This window comes from Desmodus rotundus, chromosome 9, assembly GCF_022682495.2.
Source record: "Desmodus rotundus isolate HL8 chromosome 9, HLdesRot8A.1, whole genome shotgun sequence".
NCBI classification, from domain to species: Eukaryota; Metazoa; Chordata; class Mammalia; order Chiroptera; family Phyllostomidae; genus Desmodus; species Desmodus rotundus.
The window spans coordinates 109758656-109776353 of NC_071395.1; the positions used below are offsets into that span (position 1 = coordinate 109758656).

A 17698-nucleotide genomic window follows, 5' to 3' on the forward strand; every position below is an offset into this window, starting at 1 on the left:
TGGCCTGGAGGTCAGACCTCCTCCCACCTCCCTTCCCCACAAAACACACACACTCTTTGCTGGTGCCCTTCCTTGAGGTCATTCCTGGGGGGAGGGGGTGCTCATTGTCATCAGGACAGGCTTGTCCCAGCAGGGTACCAACCAAGGGAACAGAAAGGCAGTTTGTTTGAATCACACACAAAAAACGTTTCCTGCAGCAGGCTATAAAACTTGTGAACTAACGAAGCAGGAAAACAGGCCTGGGATTAGTCCTCCCCCGCTGTTTCTCCCGGCTTGGCCAGGGCTGCTCACACCCAAGACCTTGTTTACTGATTCAGGCTCAACCAGGCTCCAACAAGAAAACCTTATCAGGAGATTGATTTTATTTTCATGACCCAACTCTAGCCTTCCTCCTCCACATGTCCAGCTGGCATGAGTAAGCATCCTTCAGGATGTCCAGTCTTCTCCAGGACCCAGTTACGAGTGCCCCCTTATGGCCAAAGAAGGTAGTGCAGAGGCGAAGAAAAGGGTTCTTGGCTGGGATAACACGGACCTGAGTTCCTGTTTGAGTTCATGTTACGGCTGAGTTCATGTTTGACTCTGCCATAATTTACTGGGTGGCTTTGGGCAAGTTGTTCACCACCACTGGGATTTTAAAAAGGAGGAAGTTGGCCTGGATAAGCTAAAGTCTCTTTAACTTATCCAGTTTGAAGTCTGATCCTGAAGAATCCCCCTGCCTTCCTGCTCCCTACCCCACCCTGTGCTTGGCTACCATCCGCCGAGTGAACTGAAAGGGAAAAGCTTGGACATATTTTACCAAGTCCTGTGTCCTCCATCCTAATGGAGTAGAAAATGGAGGAGTTGGGGCTGGTGAGCAGGTACATGCTTTTGGTACTAGTAGCCACCAGGCTTTGAAATTGCATCCCCTAATAGGCCCACTTCCTTAAAACAGACTTTAAAAATATATATTATTTAGCCCTGGTGGGTGTGGCTTAGTGGATTGAGCACTGGACTGGGAACCAAGGGATCACCAGTTCAATCCCCAGCCAGGGCACATGCCTGGGTTGCAGGCTGGGTCCCCAGTGAGGGGCACACGAGAGGCAGCCACACATGGATGTTTCTCTCCCTCTCTCCCTTCCTTCCCCTATCTCTAAAAATAAATAAAATCTTTAAAAATATATACTATTATTTTTAAAAAGAGGGGGAGGAAGAAAGGGAGAGAAACATCAGTGTGAGGGAGAAACATTGATCGACTGCCTTTTGTATGTGCCCTGACCGAGAACAGAACCCAAAACTCAGGCCTGTGTCTTGACCGGGACTCAAACCAGCGGCCCTTTGCCTTGAGGGACGACACCCAACCAACTGAGCCACACCGGTCAGGACAAAACAGATTTCTTTTAAGGAAAGAAAGATTATTAGTGAACATTCAGCATAGAGAACTTGGCCCTCTGTCAACAGTAGCAATAATCACTAGGCTCTCCTCAACAAATATTTAAGCATCTCCTATGCCAGGAACTGGGCAGATAGGAGTAAGAACTGGTTGCTGCCCTCCACACAAAATCAAGGACTGGGAATTTCTCCCCAAGGAGGAGGGCCGCTGAGGCCTTGGGAAAGAACAAATGAGGGGAGATAGGTGGCCCATCTGCTTCCAGAAACCACACTTAGCCGATTTCCTGGGAATCCTCTAGACAGGGCCTGGAACAGTTACTGAGTAGCACAGGTTGGAGCTCTCCTCCATCCTGCCTCCAAGCCCTGACCTTCTGGCCCCCGAGCTTTTGCTGCTCTGTCCGGCCAGAGATAGAGAAGCCCTGGGGGGCCTCCCTGGGCTGAGATGTACATCCCCAGGCTACATCAGTTCCCCAAAGAAGCTGAAGGGCCTGGTAAGGGCCCTGGGGCCACCACTATCACAGAGCAGCCACAGTCCCCAAGCATAACTCCTGCCCCAGGGGGTGTGCATAGGGCAGGGGCTGACCACAGGGACCTGAGCCCATGCCATGTGGGGTTTGCTCCCTATGAGACGGTGGCAGGATGGAGTATGGCCCAGGACCAAAGGCACATGGTCCTCGCCCTCAAGAAGCTCACAGCCCAAGCCTCCTTTACCCTCACGTTTTCAGTGAGATGGGAGGGCGGCAGGACCACCTCCTTCCCTGTGGCTTTAGTCCCTGCGCCTACGAGGTCTCATTCACATATCACCTTCCTGAGAAGCACCAAGAATTGGACAGAAGGGCTTCCACATCCAGGGCTGCTGCCCAACCCAAAAAGCTGCCAAAACGGTACATTTGGGTGAATGCAGGTTCCTACCACCCGTCGGTGCTGCCCAGCGTTCCCCGTCCACCTGGCTGACAGAGCTTTGCCCAGTTCCCGAGATTTCTGGCCAGAGGTGGAAGACTCAGCTCGGGGCTGGGGAGCGGGGAGCACCAGGCTTGCACGGCTTTTTGGAAAAGCCGACCAGAAAGCATTGTCAAAGGACCCGTGGGGAGCGGTGGGGAGCGGTGGTCGTCCGCAGGCAGCCGACCCCCACGCTCCAGAGAGGCGTCAGATGCAAGAGAATCTGGAGGTGGTTCTGCCTCGACAGCCCCCCACACGGAGCCCTCCGGCGCCTCTACGCTCTCAAGGACCCTCGATATGCCCCTCAAAGCATTCACAGCCTTCCGCCGCGGGCAGGAGCGTTAAGGAGTGAGGCGAACGGCGCACGCGCGCGGAGCTCAGAAGCGGCCACGCCTCTGCCTACCCCTTCCCGCCCTCTGGGGCGGAGCTAAGTGCGGCTTCCGGCGGAAGCCCGGAATCAAACGGAAAACCTTACCTACTTGCTGGGGGCTGGGTGGTACTACTTCCTCCTCTATCGCGCAGTTGTTTCTGAGGCTCCTGCGCCTCAGATTTTCACGCCCATCTCTTACAAGGTCCTCATACCGCACCTCATCCCAACTACAGCAGCAAATCACTGCAGGGCCCGAGGCCGGCAGACGGACCTGTAGCCTGCCCTGGTCCGCCCTTGCCCAGTGAGGCCCCGTGAGGTTCTCGCACGCCCTTCTGGCCTCATCTGCCGCACTCTCCTGCCTGTCCCCCGAGGACCCTCTTCCACTCCGACCATGGCCCAGAAGCCGAAGGTAGACCCCCACGTAGGGCGGCTGGGATACCTGCAGGCGCTGGTCACGGAATTCCAGGAGACGGAGAGCCAAGGTAAGACCGACAGGGTGAGGGACGGGGCCGCGGTCCGCCCGCGACCGTCGCCCCGGACCTGGCTCCAGTGCCGCTTTCCCGCTGCAGACGCCAAGGAGCAAGTCCTCGCCAACCTCGCCAACTTCGCCTATGACCCCAGCAACTACCAGTATCTGCGACAGCTGCAGGTCCTGGATTTATTCCTCGACTCGCTGTCGGAGGAGAATGAGACCCTGGTGGAGTTTGCTATTGGTAAGCATGGGGCTGGTCTCCCAGGTGCCTGACGGTGGGCTGCGGCGAGAGAAGTGAGCGCGCAGTGAGTCTCTGGGAAAGGGATGTCGGGCGAGCAGTCCCTCGGCTGCAGTGGCGGACTTCGCCGTCTACACAATGTCGAGGTCACGGCTAGCTTGAGTCAGACCTCCAACTCCCGCCCAGGACGCCCTCCGCGTGCCCGCCGTCCCGCCTGTTTAGAGACCAGATCATAACTGAGGGAATGAGTTGAAGCCACTTGGAGGGGGGAAAAAAATTTAGAGTGCCCCTTTTACACACCTTTATTTTATTGTGTTAATAATATCAAGAGACGTCGAGGAGATTTGGAATGGCTTGTCGTTCCTGTTGTTGTTATGGCCTAAGGTCCACTCAGTTTTTCCCCGGGCAGAGGTTTATCGGGCACGAATAAATGTGAGCAAGGGCTCTGAGTGCTGGAGAAACGGCGACCGAGTGGGGGAGGGTCGTCTTCGCCCTCAAGGAGCTTTGATTGTAGGAGGAGCAGGCAGATGGCGAGCAAACAAACCGAAAAGCGGAGACTCTGGGGGAAATGCACAGAATGATGAGTAGAGCTGTGGGAGATGGGGGCTACTTCCGTTTTGGCCATGGCGGGGCGGGGGCGGGGGGAGGGCGCTGTAGGGCAGGAGGAGCCCCCAGGCAGGCCGACGTGTCCGGGTTGTGTTGAGCGAAGCAGAGAGGGACGAGGTGAGGTTAGGGAGGTGGCAGCACCAGAGCTTCCAGGGGCTTGGAGCTGGGCCACGGGAAAGAGTTTGGGATTTATTCGGAAAGGAAAACAAAAATTCTTTGTCGGCATCTTCAGAAAGTAACATTTCTGCCCTGACTGGTGTGGCTCCGTCGGTTGGGTGTTGTCCTGCAAAGCGCGAGGTCTTGGTTCGATTCCGGGTCTGGGCACCTGAGTGGGTTGTGGGTTCGGGCCCCGGGTGGGAGTGCATAGGAGAGGCAACCCATTGCTGTTTCTCTCCCACGCCGATGTTTCTCTGCCTTTCTTCCTCCCTTCCTTCCCCTTTCTAAATTAAAAAAACAAACAAAAAACTGAATAAGTAAAAAATAACATTTCTCTATATAGTGAAAGTAATCTCATCTATGTAGGGAAAGAAGCCTTTAATAATAATTCCATTGTCACCTAATACCCAATTATGCAAATTTTTCTCATAGTTCCCAAAGGGACATTTTTTTTGGTTGGTTTGTGTAAACCGGGACCCATGCAATTCAACCTGGTTGTTATGTTCCTTAGATCTCAGTCTCTCTCTTAAAATAAATTTTGTATTTTAGAACAGTTTTAGAAACATGGCAAAGGGAATATGGACAGTTGCCATTTATGCCACACTCGGTTTCCCTGTTATTGACATCTTACATTAGTGCTGTACGCTTGTTACATTTAATAAACCGGCCTTGATACATTACTATTATTATTAACTAAAGACCATACTTTATTCAGATTTTCATAGTTTTAACCTAATGTCTGTCCTGTTCAGGACCCCACCCGGGATCCTGCGTTACGTTTACCTGTCACATCTCCCTAGGCTCCTCCTCTTAGATTTTCTGGGTTTTTGTTTTTTGATAGTTTTGAGGAGTACGGGGTAGGGGTTTTGTAGACTGTCCCTCAGTGGGAAGTTGATATTTTTCTCATGATTAGGGTTTGGGGAGGACGGCCATGGAGCTGAAGCACCCTTCTCAGCCCGTCAGATAGGGGTCTGTGCCCCCAACACGGCTGACCGCTTTTGCTGATAGCTTTGATGCCCTGGCCAAGGAAGAGTTCGTCAGGTTTCTCTACGCTCAAGTTGCTGTTTTATCCCCTTTCCATATTGTGCCCTTTGGAAGGAAGTCACTGAATAAATTCTCTCTCTTTTAGTCGTTGGTAGACTTTTGTTTCGTAACACTCATTGTTAAAGGACCCGGACCAGTTCTGCAGAACGTCCACCTTCCAGATTGTCTGGCTGCCTCTTCATGGTGTTTGTTTATTCTTCTATCCCCTTTAATTTCCTGTAACCTAGAAGTGAGATCAAACGCCTTGACAGAGTCAAGAAACACTTTATTTTTTGAACACATCATAGGTAAGTGTAATTTAAAATTTTGGAAGACCACCCAGGTCTGCCCGTAATGTTTGTGGTATTGGGGCTGGAGCACAAACGGGGGTCCCCCCTCTTCTCACCTCGGCGGGCTTCACACGTGTCTGGACATCCCAGCTCCGTTCACACCCCCACACACGCCTGCCCACGGCCTCTCCTTGGACTTTGGAGTGTGCACACCAACCATGGGGTTCACCCCTGGGAGTCAGGATCTAGGGAAGAGGCCCACGCGGCCATGGGCGGAGGTGCAGGGCCTGGGCTCCAGGTGTGGGAACGGAGGACTTTAGGTGGGCTCCCGGGATTTTTCTGTCTGTGGAGAAGACCAGAGTGAGCCCCTCTGCAGCTGGGCCGGGGCAGGCGCCCCAGCAGCCCAGGTCTAATAGAGTGGTGTAAGCTTCTGTCTCTGGCCATCTGGAAGGTTATTATGCTAAGTCAATATTCTAAAGAATTGGTACTTTAAGATGTTCGCCTATGTAAGTTCTCCATTCCCTGCCTTTTTATCACTCAGCTCCTTAGCTTCTAACATCTGCATGGCGACAGGGGCTCCTGTGGTACCATACGGCTGAACCTCACCTGGCAGTGATGGAGCTCTTCCAACTCAAGCTTTTGACCCTGGAGAAAACTTGCCTAAAAAGAGCAGTCACCCAGGAAAAGTTTTTACAGGACAAGAAGCAGCTTTCCCCAGGCAGGAGCGCTCTGAGATCCTGGCCCAATGAGCTGGACGCTGTGGGGGAGGCTTGCGCCAGGCCTGAGCTCTCGCCCTCATGGGCAGCTTCCCAGTCTCACTTCTCCCAGCCTCCTTTTTCTCCTTTTTCCTTCCTCCTTATTCCCAGACTGCGGACCAGAGCAAGGTCCTCCTCAATCCCAGGAGCAGCAGCTTTCTCAGCTATCCTTTCCTGGGATCATCTGAGATGAAATTTCTCTTTTATTTATTGTGTGTAACTTACAAGGAGAGCCCCAGTGGTACTTAGAAGTGGGTTTTGTCACCGCTTCTTGTCATTTTCTCTTAACGTGCCTGGCCCTACAGGGGAAACACTGTCGGGCGCTTATCCTGCTGTTGAAAGGCCCTGCTGTGCTTTGTAGTTTTGAATCTTTCATCTCTGGTGGCAGGCCAGAGATGGGATCGCCGCGAGAGCAGAGCGCAGCCTTGCTTATCTGCTGCGTCCTCAGTGCCGTGGCCTTTCGGTCTAGACAGAAGGTCCCAAAAGGCGCAGGGTCCTGGCTGTGACTTGGCTCCGCAGCCCTGAGTGGGGTTGGCTCTGCAACAACTGGCAAAGAGGAGAGCTGGGTTAGATTGCCTGTGACCATGGCTCCCAGAACCAAAACCAATGGCTGCTTGTTGGCAAGGAACATGAATGAGTTTGGTTAAGAGCTAGGCTTTGGGGTCAGGCAGGCCCCAAACGGCAACGACTTTGCTGCCCCACTAAAGTCCTGGTGCGTGATTTCCCTCCTCCCACCGTGGCCCATGGGGCAGTATCAGTGCCCGCCTCGCAGAGGGGTGTCTGCAGCTGCAGGACCCCCAGGTAATCGGAGCCCCTTTGAGGATAAGCAGTTCCCTCCTGTCCCGGAGAGGTGCGGTGGGTGGGATCACGGCCTGCCAAGGGAACTGCCCCTCTGCTCCGGGGAGTCTTTCCTTCCCCTTTCGGCAAAACACCATTGGATGGTAGGAAAATCTATTAAGTTGCTCCTAAGCCTCCTGGTGCTGTCTGCGAAGTTCCAGGCAGAGTGAACCTGGCTGTGGTGTGTCACTGGCATCACGCTCGGCCTCTCAGCTGTGACGCTGGTGCTGTCCCACTGGCTAGGGCCTGTGATGATCGTTCCGCATATGGAGCCCCTTCTGTGTGCCACGCCCTGGCCTCCTGCGCTCTTATCCCACTGGCCCCGACACAGCGCTGAAAGCAGGCAGGCTCATAACAGGCACTTTGCAATCACAAATCTGAGGCTTCGGAGGTGGGTTGCTCAGAGGTTTAAACGTAGCGCCGGACCTGGGACTTAAACCCAGGGCTGTCAGATTCTAGAAGCTCCTCTCTTGGCCACTTTCCTGCCACCTTTTCTGGATGCTGACCCCATGCCCACTGTGCCCTCCTTGTACCAGCACTGCCTGCAAGTGTCACCAACCGCAAGGCACGCAGAACTGAGCCCTCTTCACCTGTGAGGAAACAACACCTCGCCGAGGTTGGGTCCATTGCCTGAGGCTCAAAGTTGACCCCAGTCTTCCTGGATCCAAACTCTGTGCCCAGGGGACCCAGCTGCCAGAGCCAGGCGCAAAGTCCAGCATAGCTTCATCCCTGGATCTTTGTGTCCACTGAGTCTCCAAGTATCCCTGAGACGGTTCTGGTGGCAGGTCACCCCTCCCCTGGCGCAGGTATTTACGAGGAACTGCCACCAGGAGATGGTACAGGACAGGGAGTGGGAAGCGAGTGAGTTATGGGAGCCAAACATAAAGCCAGGATCTCCGCAAATACTTGAATGAGTGTTCTGAGCTCGTGCCCTGAATAAAAACTGTGGCGACCTTCGGCACTAGGCTGGAAATGCTTGCCCAAAGCTCCGCTGGCTGACTCTCCGGCGTGCTGCGCGGCGCATGCACACCTACACCATCCTGGCTGCTGTGTGCGGTCGGACAGGGGCCAGAAGAGAATTCTCTGCTTCTGTGAAAACTGGTTAAATCCTGGGACATCACAGGACACTTGGCAGTCTTGGTACTAAAACAGAGTTCAAGTAGGTTGCCTCCCAGAATTCAGGTTAAAAGCCCTTTCCTCGTGTGCTATTTTCAATACATGCAGCTGCCACCAGGTGGTGGTGGCGTGCAGAAAAAGGTTGGTAGATAAATCCTCAGGGGCCTCCCTTTGTTTTTGTTGTTTACTCTTTATTGTATTTTTTCCATTAACATTTCGCCCCCCTATGCCCCACTCCCTCCCGGCAATCACCCCAGTGTTCATGTCCACGAGTCCTTTTTCCTTTTTGCTCAATCCCTCCACCCCCCCCACCCCCACCCCCCGCTGTCATCCTGCTCTCCATCTGTGAGCCTGTCCCCATTTTCCTTGTTAGTTCAGTTTGCTCATTAGATTCCACACATGACTGAGATCATGTGGTATCTGTCTTTCTCTGACTGGCTTATTTCACTTGGCATAATGCTCTCCAGGTCCATCCATGCTGTCGCAAAGGGTAAAGTTTTCATCTTTTTTACAGCTGAGTAGTATCCCATTGTGTAAATGTCCATAGTTGTTTTATCTGCTCATCTGCTAATGGACACTTGGGCTGCTTCCATATCTTGGTGATTGTAAGTAATGCTGCAATGAACATAGGGGTGCTTATGTTCTTTCAAATTAGTGTTTGGGTTCCTTTCCAATTTCTTGCTCTTTCTCTTCTCCTTCCGGCACCTGTGATGTAAATGTTGGATTGCTTGAAGTTGTTCCAGAGGCTTCTTACACAGTCCTTGCTTTTTTTGGATTCTTTTTACTTCTTTTCTGTTGGTTGTTTTTGCTTCCTTATGTTCCAAATCATTGATTTGATTCTTGGCTTCATCCACTGTTTTTCCCTGTTAGTTGTTCTGTATTTCAATTGGTGTATCTTTCATTTCTGACTGGGTCTGTTTTATGCTGCTGAGATCCTCACTAAGCTCCCTGAGCATCCTTATAACCAGTGTTTTGAATTCTGCATCTGATAGGTTGCTTATCTCCATTTCATTTGGCTTTCTGGAGTTTTGATCTGTTCTTTCACTTTGGTCTTCGTTTTGGCAGCCTCCCTGTGCTTGTTCCTGTGTATTAGGTGGAGCTGCTATGATTCGTTGTCTTGGTCGTGTGGCCTAATGTGGTAGGTGTCTTGTAGGGTCCAGGGCACCGCCTCCCCTATCACCCTAGCTGGGTACTTGAGGTGTTGCCCTTCATGTGGGCTGGGTACACACTTTTCTTGTAGTTGAGCCTTGGTTGCTGTTGGCAGGTCAGTGGGAAGGATTTACCCAGGCCAGTCAGCTGCAAGGACTGGGTGTGACTCCCAACCACCAACCTCCGCCCCCCATGGAGGATCAGCTGTGCAGGGGCAGGGTGTTGGTGCTCTGACATGGTCTATAGCTGTGCACTGGATGCACAGGCTCTAGAATTTCCCAGGTGGTTCAGGCCAAGGTCAGCCCCCACATGTGTTCTGCCAAGGGCCACCCTGCCTGAGCTATGAAGCAATCTGAGATGGCTGTTACTTGCGCTGGGCTTGGAGATTCCCAGGAGAAACCAAGCTGTGAATCTAGACTGGCTATTGCCAGTGCCAGGCCTGGGGACACTTGCAAGAGGTACCAGGTTGGGGCTGGGGGGCTGGGAGCTCACTGTGGTGAGCTTCTCCTTGTTTGATAGGATTTAATAGGTTATGAAGCATGAGCCAAGACCAGCCATTCATATGGAAAAGTCCCTGTTAACAATTTGGGCGGTTCGTGATTCCATTCGGTGGGATAGTCTCGGGGGATCTCCGGGACAAGGCAGACTGTTAGCCAGGTTGATGGGAATCTCGGGTTTGGCACCTGACTTCCATTCAGCGCGGTTTCTGATGGTTTTGAGTGATGGTTGTTCTGTATTTTAGTTGTAATTTTGATGTGATTTTGCAAGGTGAGCTGTGTTTGTCTATGCTGCTGTCTCGACCAGAAGTCCAAAGCAGGTTTTCAGGGCCTCTCTTTGGAAAACAGTATTTAGTAAAATCGAAGACAGGCATGCCCCTCGAGCCGGCAGTTACATTCATTCATAAGGCTAGGGCGGATGTGTATCCAGACACGTGCAGAAGTGCCACTAGCAACATTGTCTGTAACGGTCCCAGACTAGCAACAGTAGACAGTGGAATGGATACCAGCATTGTGGGGTGTGCATACTGTTAAGCAAGGTGAGTGAACAGTCGACAACTACATGCAGTAATGTTGCAGACACAACACTACAGTGTGGTTCCATTTCTGCAAAGTCCGAAACAGGCAGACCTGAACTACAGTGCTTAGGGATGTATGTGTAAAAATTATTTTCAAATTAAAAATATAAAAAGTTCTGCTTACAAAAAGCTATGCTGTTAAATTCTTGCAAACCAGGAAGGTGTTTCCCTCCATGGGAGAGAACTGGATCAGGGAGGGACACAGAGAGGCTCTGGATCGCCCAGGGAGGTGTTTTTCTCCTGACCTCAGTGCTGGTCACACAGGCGTCTGCTTTACCCTTGTTCACCTCTCATGGGTGTGCGGTTTGCACAAATAGCCCCGTGCCAGCCTCTGGGGCTGTGAACAGGTACATTCTTGGTCCACGGCTACTGTGTGCCAGGAAGGGGCCTCCATCACGTTATTTAATTCTCTCTGCCCATTTGACTGATGAAGAAACCGAGGCTTAGAGAAATCGAGTTGCTTGCTCTGGTCCCCTAAGTCCTCAGTGGCAGTCCTGGGATTCTAACTGGATCTGCGCGCCACAGAGCCCTTGCTCCGGCTCCTCCTCTGGGCTCCCCTGTACTCCCTTCTCCCACCGATCGGTTAGGCCCCTGCGGTCATCCATCTCTCTGCTTAAGAAGAAGTTCCTCAGCCATGCACCTGTGGCAGGATTCCCCTTACAAGAACGAGGTGATGTCCAGGTTCTCCCCCACTGCTCCTCCCTCACTAGGTCAGCAGGCTGTCTTTGCCTGGACCAGGGCCGCCTCCGCCATCCCTCCCTGTTGGGATTCACAAGTGTATATATTGCATATGAATCCTTTTCTCCTATCTACACATGTGGTAGTATGCTATATTAATATTCTTTTTTTAAAGATTGTATGAGGAAGGGAGGGAGAGAAGCATCAATGTGTGGTTGCCTCTTGCACACCCCCTACCTGGGACCTGGCCCACAACCCAGGCATGTGCCCTGACTGGGAATCGAACTGGTGACCCTTTGGTTTGCAGGCCTGCACTCAATCCACTGAGCTACTCTGGCCAGAGCACTATATCAACATTCTGTTGTTGTTGTTTTTTTTAAACTCAGCAACATACCTTGACACACCTGCAATTGGTCCATAAGGAGGTGCCTTGTGCTGTGTACGCGACACAAAGAGGCATAGTAGTCAGTGGCCAGGAGGGGCTGAGGGCTCAGCTGGTTTCCATTTTGCTCTCCCAGGCAGTGTTCCAGTGGATAACCTTTTGTCATTTCTTACTTGTGGAACTGTATCCGTAGGATAAATTTCTAGAAGTGAAATTCATCAGTTGAGGTCAAAACTATATTACAAGGTGTTTAAGGAAGTCTCCCTCCATTCCTGTCTCGCCCACAGCCCTCCCCTCACAGAGGGCCAGGGAATGGGAGCACACACATACACCCCACCCCTTCTTCTGCACAGGGGTAGCTTTCCTAATGCACTGTTCTGTCCCTCAAACTTGAAATTCCAGCAAGAACCATCCTCAAGAAGCTGAAGTAAAACCCAAGAACACACAGTCCAAATGAAGGTGTTGACTTGGGATGGGCTGCAGACAGCCCAGTGCCCGTGGGTGGCTGTGTCCTCAGATGTAGTGACATCTTGGGCCCTCCCCTCCCCTCCAAGGGCTTGCCCAGCCCCAGGCGCCAGGTGCTGGCCAGGCGTTTGTCAGCATGACCTCATCTAATCCCTGGGATAACCCATGGGGGGGGCACCCTGGCCCTACCTGCAGCAGCCAGCACTGTACTTGCTGTGTGACCCAAGGTCACCTGCCTCACCTCTCGTCCCAGGCTGCTCTTGGGGGTTCCTCTTTTGCCTCTCCCGAGGAGGGGCGGGCTCCATGGTTCCCTGCTTCTAGAAGCACCTTTGCCTCTTGTTCTCTTTTTCTCTGGCCTGTCTGGTTTGTCCAAAGCCTGTTCACCAGCCAGTCAGAACCTGTTCTCCTTTTTGCTTGGTAGGCATTTTTAAGTTGCAGCATGGTTAACATAAGGTGGCAGCGCCACGACGGCAGGAAGCCCCGTCCACGCACAGGAAGTCAGCCGTGCGAGGCACTGTCCCCCTGCAGAGAGGTTGCTGAGTTGGGGGGCAGTGCTGGGGGACTTGACATGAGAGAGGGGGCCAGGCTGCTCAGACCCAGAATCAGTCTCTCACTCTGGCCTTTTTTTTGCCCCCAGCATCCTAGTAACACATAAGTTACCCCGTGTCTCCAACGCCGTGTGTGGCCGAGCCGCTGCGTGGGGCCGTGCCTTAGGCCCGTCACACAGAAAGGCGTTTGTTCACAGCACACTGGCCAGCGAACGCAGCTGGCTTAGGAAAAAGTAAGGGGAGCACCAGATTTTTACGAAGGATGTATTCACATATACAAAAATTATGGAATGAAAAGCAAATGCTAAATGTCTGAGTGAGGAGATTAAAATGGTTTATATTTTGACTTATATTTTTAGCTTTTTAAGAAAGTTGTGTTTTTTTAAAGAGACATTGATTTGCTGTTCCACTTATTTATGCATTCATTGGTTGCTTCCCATATGTGCCCCAACCAGGGATCAAACTCACAACCTTAGCGTATTGGAATGACGCTCTTACCAACTGAGGTACCCGGCCAGGGCTAATATTTTTAGTCTATTGAAGTATAACTGACATATAATAAGCCGTACATACTTACAGGGTACACTTGAGAAGTCTTGACCTATATATACACCGTGAAACCATCATCTTACCTGTACTTTAAAAGAATTTTAAAGATATATTATGGGTTTTGTTTTTGTGTTTTACTTAAAAAAAAAGGGTGGGGGAAGTACATCAACCACCGAACTGGCCAAATCAAAAGGAGAGTGCCCGCTGCCAGAAGGCTAGGCTGCGACAGGCGGGCAGGCCTTGCTGGAACCCTGTATGGGGGTGCTGGAGACCAGGATGGACTTCCCGTCTCTTGTCCCCCGGGCACCTTGCCACAGGCCTGGGCCCTTCCCTGGACCCTGTGGGGGGAGAGGAGGCAGCCCAGGCCTGGGGCGCCCGGGCTCACCCTGCTCTCCCCCTGCTCTCTCCCAGGGGGGCTCTGCAACCTGTGCTCAGACGAGGCCAACAGGGAGCACGTCCTGCAGGCGGGGGGCGTCCCGCTCGTCACCAACTGCCTGTCCAGCCCCAGCGAGGAGACCGTGCTGTCCGCCGTCACCACACTCATGTACCTGAGCTCGCCGGGCTCCAGCTCCCACCCCGACCTGACGGCCGTGCCTGTGGTCCAGTGCATGCTGCGCTTCTCTCTCTCGGCCAACACAAGGCTCCGGAACCTGGCCCAGATCTTCCTGGAAGACTTCTGCTCCCCAAGCCAGGTGGCCGAAGCCCGCCACCTGCCGGCTCACTCTGCCCTGGGTATCCCCCTGCCACGGACTGAGGCCCCCAGTCCTCAGCAGTCCTGATGCAAGAAGACCCTGAGACTGGGGTGCTTTTACTGCCAGAGACAAGCCTGGCATCCTAGTGGGGCTTAGGGACCCGGGGCCCATGGCTCCCAGTGAGCACTTTCTCCCCAAATGGCGCCTTTTCAGCCATTTTAAAGGTGGGTTTTCTCAGCCTGACAGGTGTTTACAGTGTGATGAAAGGCATGAGGAGATGAGTTGAGGAAGACAGACACTGAGACACACGAGAAAGAGATCAAAAGTGGTGCCAGTCTCGGGCTGGCACACTCACCAAGGGGAGGTGAAGGCCCTGCCTCCTGCTCCGCCCCACTGCCAGGCTCACACCCTCGTGTGAGAAGCAACCGCTCCCTCCATCCAGAGGCCTTTGCAGAAGGCGGTTCTCCTGAGAACTGCTGGGCCGGGGCTTAGGAACACTGCCCGAGCTTGAGGAAGGAGGCATGGTCCTTAACAGGAGTGTCTGAGGCAATTCTGAGGAATAGGAATGAGAAGCCTCATTATTAAAACTACCTCCAGGCTCCGGGAGGCTGGGTGCCTGCCCCACAAGTCACCCAGGATTAACCAATTACCCACACAGGCCTATCTGCCAGGCACGATGGGAGGGCTTCAAAGACAAACAGGTAGTCCCTGTTCTTTAGTGATGCAGCCCTGACTATTAACATGGCCATCAGGTGGTCAGACCGAGGCCACTCAGGTGATGACATCAGAACACAGGCACAGAGTCTTGGAGCAGCGTCTTCTCCCCCCCAACCCCTCCCCACCAGGGTTAAGTAAAGGGGAGTCCCTGCCCCTGAAAGTGTTTCAGGCTTGAGGGCTTTAGGGATACAAGGAAGAGGGGTGCTCAGGAGGCAGAGGACCAGACCCTGACACTGGGGCTCCTAGTCCACAGTGTGTGCTGGTCAGCACAGGGGACAGGGTGAGGGACAGCCATGGAAGCCTGGGGTCAGGAGTAATGGGGAGCCCTCGTCATCTGCACTCCCTTAAGACTGACCTCCTACCAAGGAAAGGCATCCAGGGGGTGTGGAGGTGGCGGGACCTAGGGCCACTGGAGATAGGAAGGGGAAGGCCTCTTCCACCAGCGTCCAGTCCAGCTGCAGCCCTTGGGATCCTGCCCCTTTGCTCTCCCAAATAAAGGGCCTGAAAAGAGCAATGAGCCAAGTGTTTTATTCAAAGGGTTCCTGACTGATCTCCCACCATGTTTCCATGCCAGCCATCTCCGGAGGTGCCAGGTGGCTGGCCTGAGAGTAGAGGTTAGTGTGTCTCCCTGCTCCCCAGTGCTGGGGGCACCACCACATGCTGCCCTGTCACTCAGCTCTGCTGGGGCTCCCTGCTGGCCAGCTTGCCCTTCCTTCAGCTACTGTGCTTGGCCCTGGGCCCTGGTTGCCGTTTGCTGTCTATGATCTCCCTCCAGTTGTCACTCCAGGAGAGTAGCCGTCTCCTCGTGGGGGGCAGGGCCAGGTGCTCATTGTGGCAACAGGTAAACAAGATGTGCTCCCAGCTTGGGGTCTCCTCTTGGCCTGGGACAGGACATGGGAGAAAGGCAGCGAGCATGCAGTCTGTAATCTGGTTATTTTTCCTCCCTCTCCCTAGTCCCAGAAGGCCAGATGCCTAGGCGTTGCCAAGGAAAAGAGATCCAACCTTGAATGGTGTCCTTATCATCAATGAGTAGGTCCCCCAAGACCACCGTCTTGTCCCTCGTCATGATAATGCGCTCCACAAACTGGGGGCCCAGGTGCTTCTCCACCCAGCGGTACTGTGTGGGGGGCACAGATCTGTCAGTAGGGCCTGAGGGCCCCTGAATTCAGGGCCGAGGAGGAATTAGGTGAGTGGGGTCCGCGGCCCATGACAGACGCAGCTCCCCTCTTCCCCACCCCACACTTCCTGTGCTTCCGCTGGCTTATTTTAAGATCATGACTTAGGAAGCTAAGCGTGTCTAGGAGATGCTGGGGCGGCCGCACCTTCTCTCCCACACAGTGGTCAAACTTCAGCAGAGGGCTGGTGCAGATGAAGACCTCGGTACTGCAGGGAAGGGGCTAGTTAGAGCGGTGCTGGCCCCTGCTCCCCGCCCCCTCTCCCCCTTCCTCACTCCTTCAGGGCGTTCATCTGCTGCACGGCTTCCACGGCTCCAGGGATGGGTTCCAAGTCTAGGAAAAAGCCGGGGGCTTCATACACGCTGGCGACTTTGTCCTGGAAGAGAGCGTTCCCATCCTGGCTTCTGCCTCAGCAGATCTACCCCAGCGAGGATCTCAAAGTGGGGGGCGGGCTCATCTTATCCTGGGATGAACTGTGTATTAAGTGAGTTTTGTTCATTATAAGCAGGAAGAGGGTGTCTCGGGAAGTGAATCGGAGACCATACGGCCCCAGGTTAGGACTCCCTACTCCTAAGTGTCCTGCAGGGTCGGAGCTCCCGGTCCCGGAGACGGGGGATCGAGGATCCCTCTCCCAGGGTCCTGTGGGGGGCCCTCCCCGGGCGCCCCGCGCTGCTCCCGCCACCCCCACGCCCTACCGCCAGGTCCGGCCGCAGGGCTCGGTACTGCTCCTGGGCGAAGAAGCCGCGGCGCTCGGCCAGGGGCACGTGAGGTTCCCCGGGGAAGCGGCGGCAGAACGCCCGCACGAGACCAGCCTCGAAGTCGGCCAGCACGCCGTCCATGTCCACTAGCACCCGCACGGGCCGCCCGTGCCGCGCCGCCGTCGCCATCACGTGAGCGCCAGGACCCGCGAAAGCGAGGACGAACAGAGCGCCGAGCCGCCGCTTCTGGGACCGCGGTGGGCGTGGCTGCTCCGGGCGCACTTCCTGGGGGGCGGGCTTCCCAGGCCCCGCCCACCCGCCGCAGCCGGCCTACGCGCGGGGAGGGCTCAGGGGATCGCCTTTCTGGCCTTCACCTGCGGCGGACGGCTCCCGGACCCGAAATACTGAGAAGCCTCCGCTAACGCGGAGCCGAGGCTCCTTAAACCCGGGCGGCTGGCTGCGCCTTTCCTCGGACCCAGACCGCCAGGCCGTGCTTGTGGGCGGGGAGCGCAGGACGCCGCAGACCCGGAGCCGAGTTCCCGAGAAAGGAGTGCTCGGACCTGCCCGTTCGGACAGTGGGAGCTTCTACTTAACACACACCACCCCACCTGGCGGACGACTGACGCCGAGCTCGGGTCATCGGGCTGCCCTTCTCTCTGTGGAACTGGCGCCTCCGGAACCGGCAGATACCCCTTTAAAAACTGCTGGATGTTGCTAAATTTTGTTAACTCCTCCTTTTGTAGGAGTTTTGTAGATTTGAAGCAATTTCCTGAGTACATCCACGCATAGTTTCCCCAAGGGCGCCCCGACACTGCCGAACCAATGCAGCAGAAGCATTACAAAGGGGAGTCTGGCGTCTCATTCTAAGGGGACTGAACTTAAAAACCGCTTAAGAGGTGGAGGAAGCAAGAAGGTGAAGGAATTAGCCAAACCGCGTACTCGCATTGCGTGACCCTTGGACGAGGACAACAGTGTGGTGATAGCTTGGGGGCGGGGGGACCGGGTGGAGGTGGGCAAAGGGGTAAACAGTAGGGATAACTGCAACAGTCTAAACAATAAAAAATAAAGGAAAAAAGGTAGAATTTATTGCATAAACAGTAAATACTGAGAACTTGACTGCTTTCCCCTCTTCACTAAGCCACTGAAGCCACACAAGCTGGGTAAAAAGTCCAAAATGTCGATTCCAGTCATCATTTTAAGATTATTCAACTTCACTTTCTAGACCCTAAGCTTTCTAACTGGAAAATTTAACACAAACCTTTAGCAAACATGTTTACATAATTTCTGAAAATTTTATGTAATGTTGATAGTAAAATGACAGGCAGAACTGTCCCTCCCTCAGAACACCTTCATTTCTTTCCAGCGGTTCAGTTTTATTTTCTGCTGTAACAAAAAAATTA

At 53.7% G+C, this 17698-nt stretch overlaps 2 protein-coding genes across 3 annotated transcripts; one reads left to right on the plus strand and one right to left on the minus strand.

Moving 5' to 3' along the window:
• Nucleotides 1-33: 33 nt before the first annotated feature.
• ARMC7 (armadillo repeat containing 7) lies at nucleotides 34-14935 on the plus strand. 2 transcript variants are annotated; one of them, XM_024553648.3, is made up of 3 exons: nucleotides 34-3159; nucleotides 3247-3390; nucleotides 13428-14935. In XM_024553648.3, the coding sequence occupies exons 1-3, from the start codon at nucleotides 3069-3071 to the stop codon at nucleotides 13793-13795; spliced, it is 603 nt and encodes a 200-aa protein (XP_024409416.1). In that variant the 5' UTR covers nucleotides 34-3068; the 3' UTR covers nucleotides 13796-14935. The 2 variants fall into 2 exon arrangements, with proteins under 2 accessions (XP_024409416.1, XP_024409417.2); XM_024553649.4 differs by having other exon boundaries at nucleotides 3247-3326; nucleotides 13428-13703.
• Nucleotides 14936-14937: 2 nt separating this feature from the next.
• On the minus strand, nucleotides 14938-16533 carry NT5C (5', 3'-nucleotidase, cytosolic). The gene is made up of 5 exons (XM_045190088.2): nucleotides 16296-16533; nucleotides 15876-15976; nucleotides 15748-15808; nucleotides 15428-15542; nucleotides 14938-15306 (listed from the first exon to the last, which is right to left on the minus strand). The coding sequence occupies exons 1-5, from the start codon at nucleotides 16485-16487 to the stop codon at nucleotides 15140-15142; spliced, it is 636 nt and encodes a 211-aa protein (XP_045046023.1). The 5' UTR covers nucleotides 16488-16533; the 3' UTR covers nucleotides 14938-15139.
• Nucleotides 16534-17698: the final 1165 nt, after the last annotated feature.

What these genes read in the sequence shown, in the direction of transcription:
- ARMC7 (XM_024553648.3), top strand. Translation starts at nt 3,069, where the DNA reads ATGGCCCAGAAGCCGAAGGTAGACCCCCACGTAGGGCGGCTGGGATAC. An exon ending in CCAGGAGACGGAGAGCCAAG is followed by an intron (nt 3,160 to 3,246) that starts GTAAGACCGACA and finishes TTCCCGCTGCAG; the next exon opens with ACGCCAAGGAGCAAGTCCTC. An exon ending in CCTGGTGGAGTTTGCTATTG is followed by an intron (nt 3,391 to 13,427) that starts GTAAGCATGGGG and finishes GCTCTCTCCCAG; the next exon opens with GGGGGCTCTGCAACCTGTGC.
- NT5C (XM_045190088.2), bottom strand. Translation starts at nt 16,487, where the DNA reads ATGGCGACGGCGGCGCGGCACGGGCGGCCCGTGCGGGTGCTAGTGGAC. An exon ending in CCCTGCGGCCGGACCTGGCG is followed by an intron (nt 15,977 to 16,295) that starts GTAGGGCGTGGG and finishes GCTCTCTTCCAG; the next exon opens with GACAAAGTCGCCAGCGTGTA. An exon ending in TGATAAGGACACCATTCAAG is followed by an intron (nt 15,307 to 15,427) that starts GTTGGATCTCTT and finishes GTCCTGTCCCAG; the next exon opens with GCCAAGAGGAGACCCCAAGC.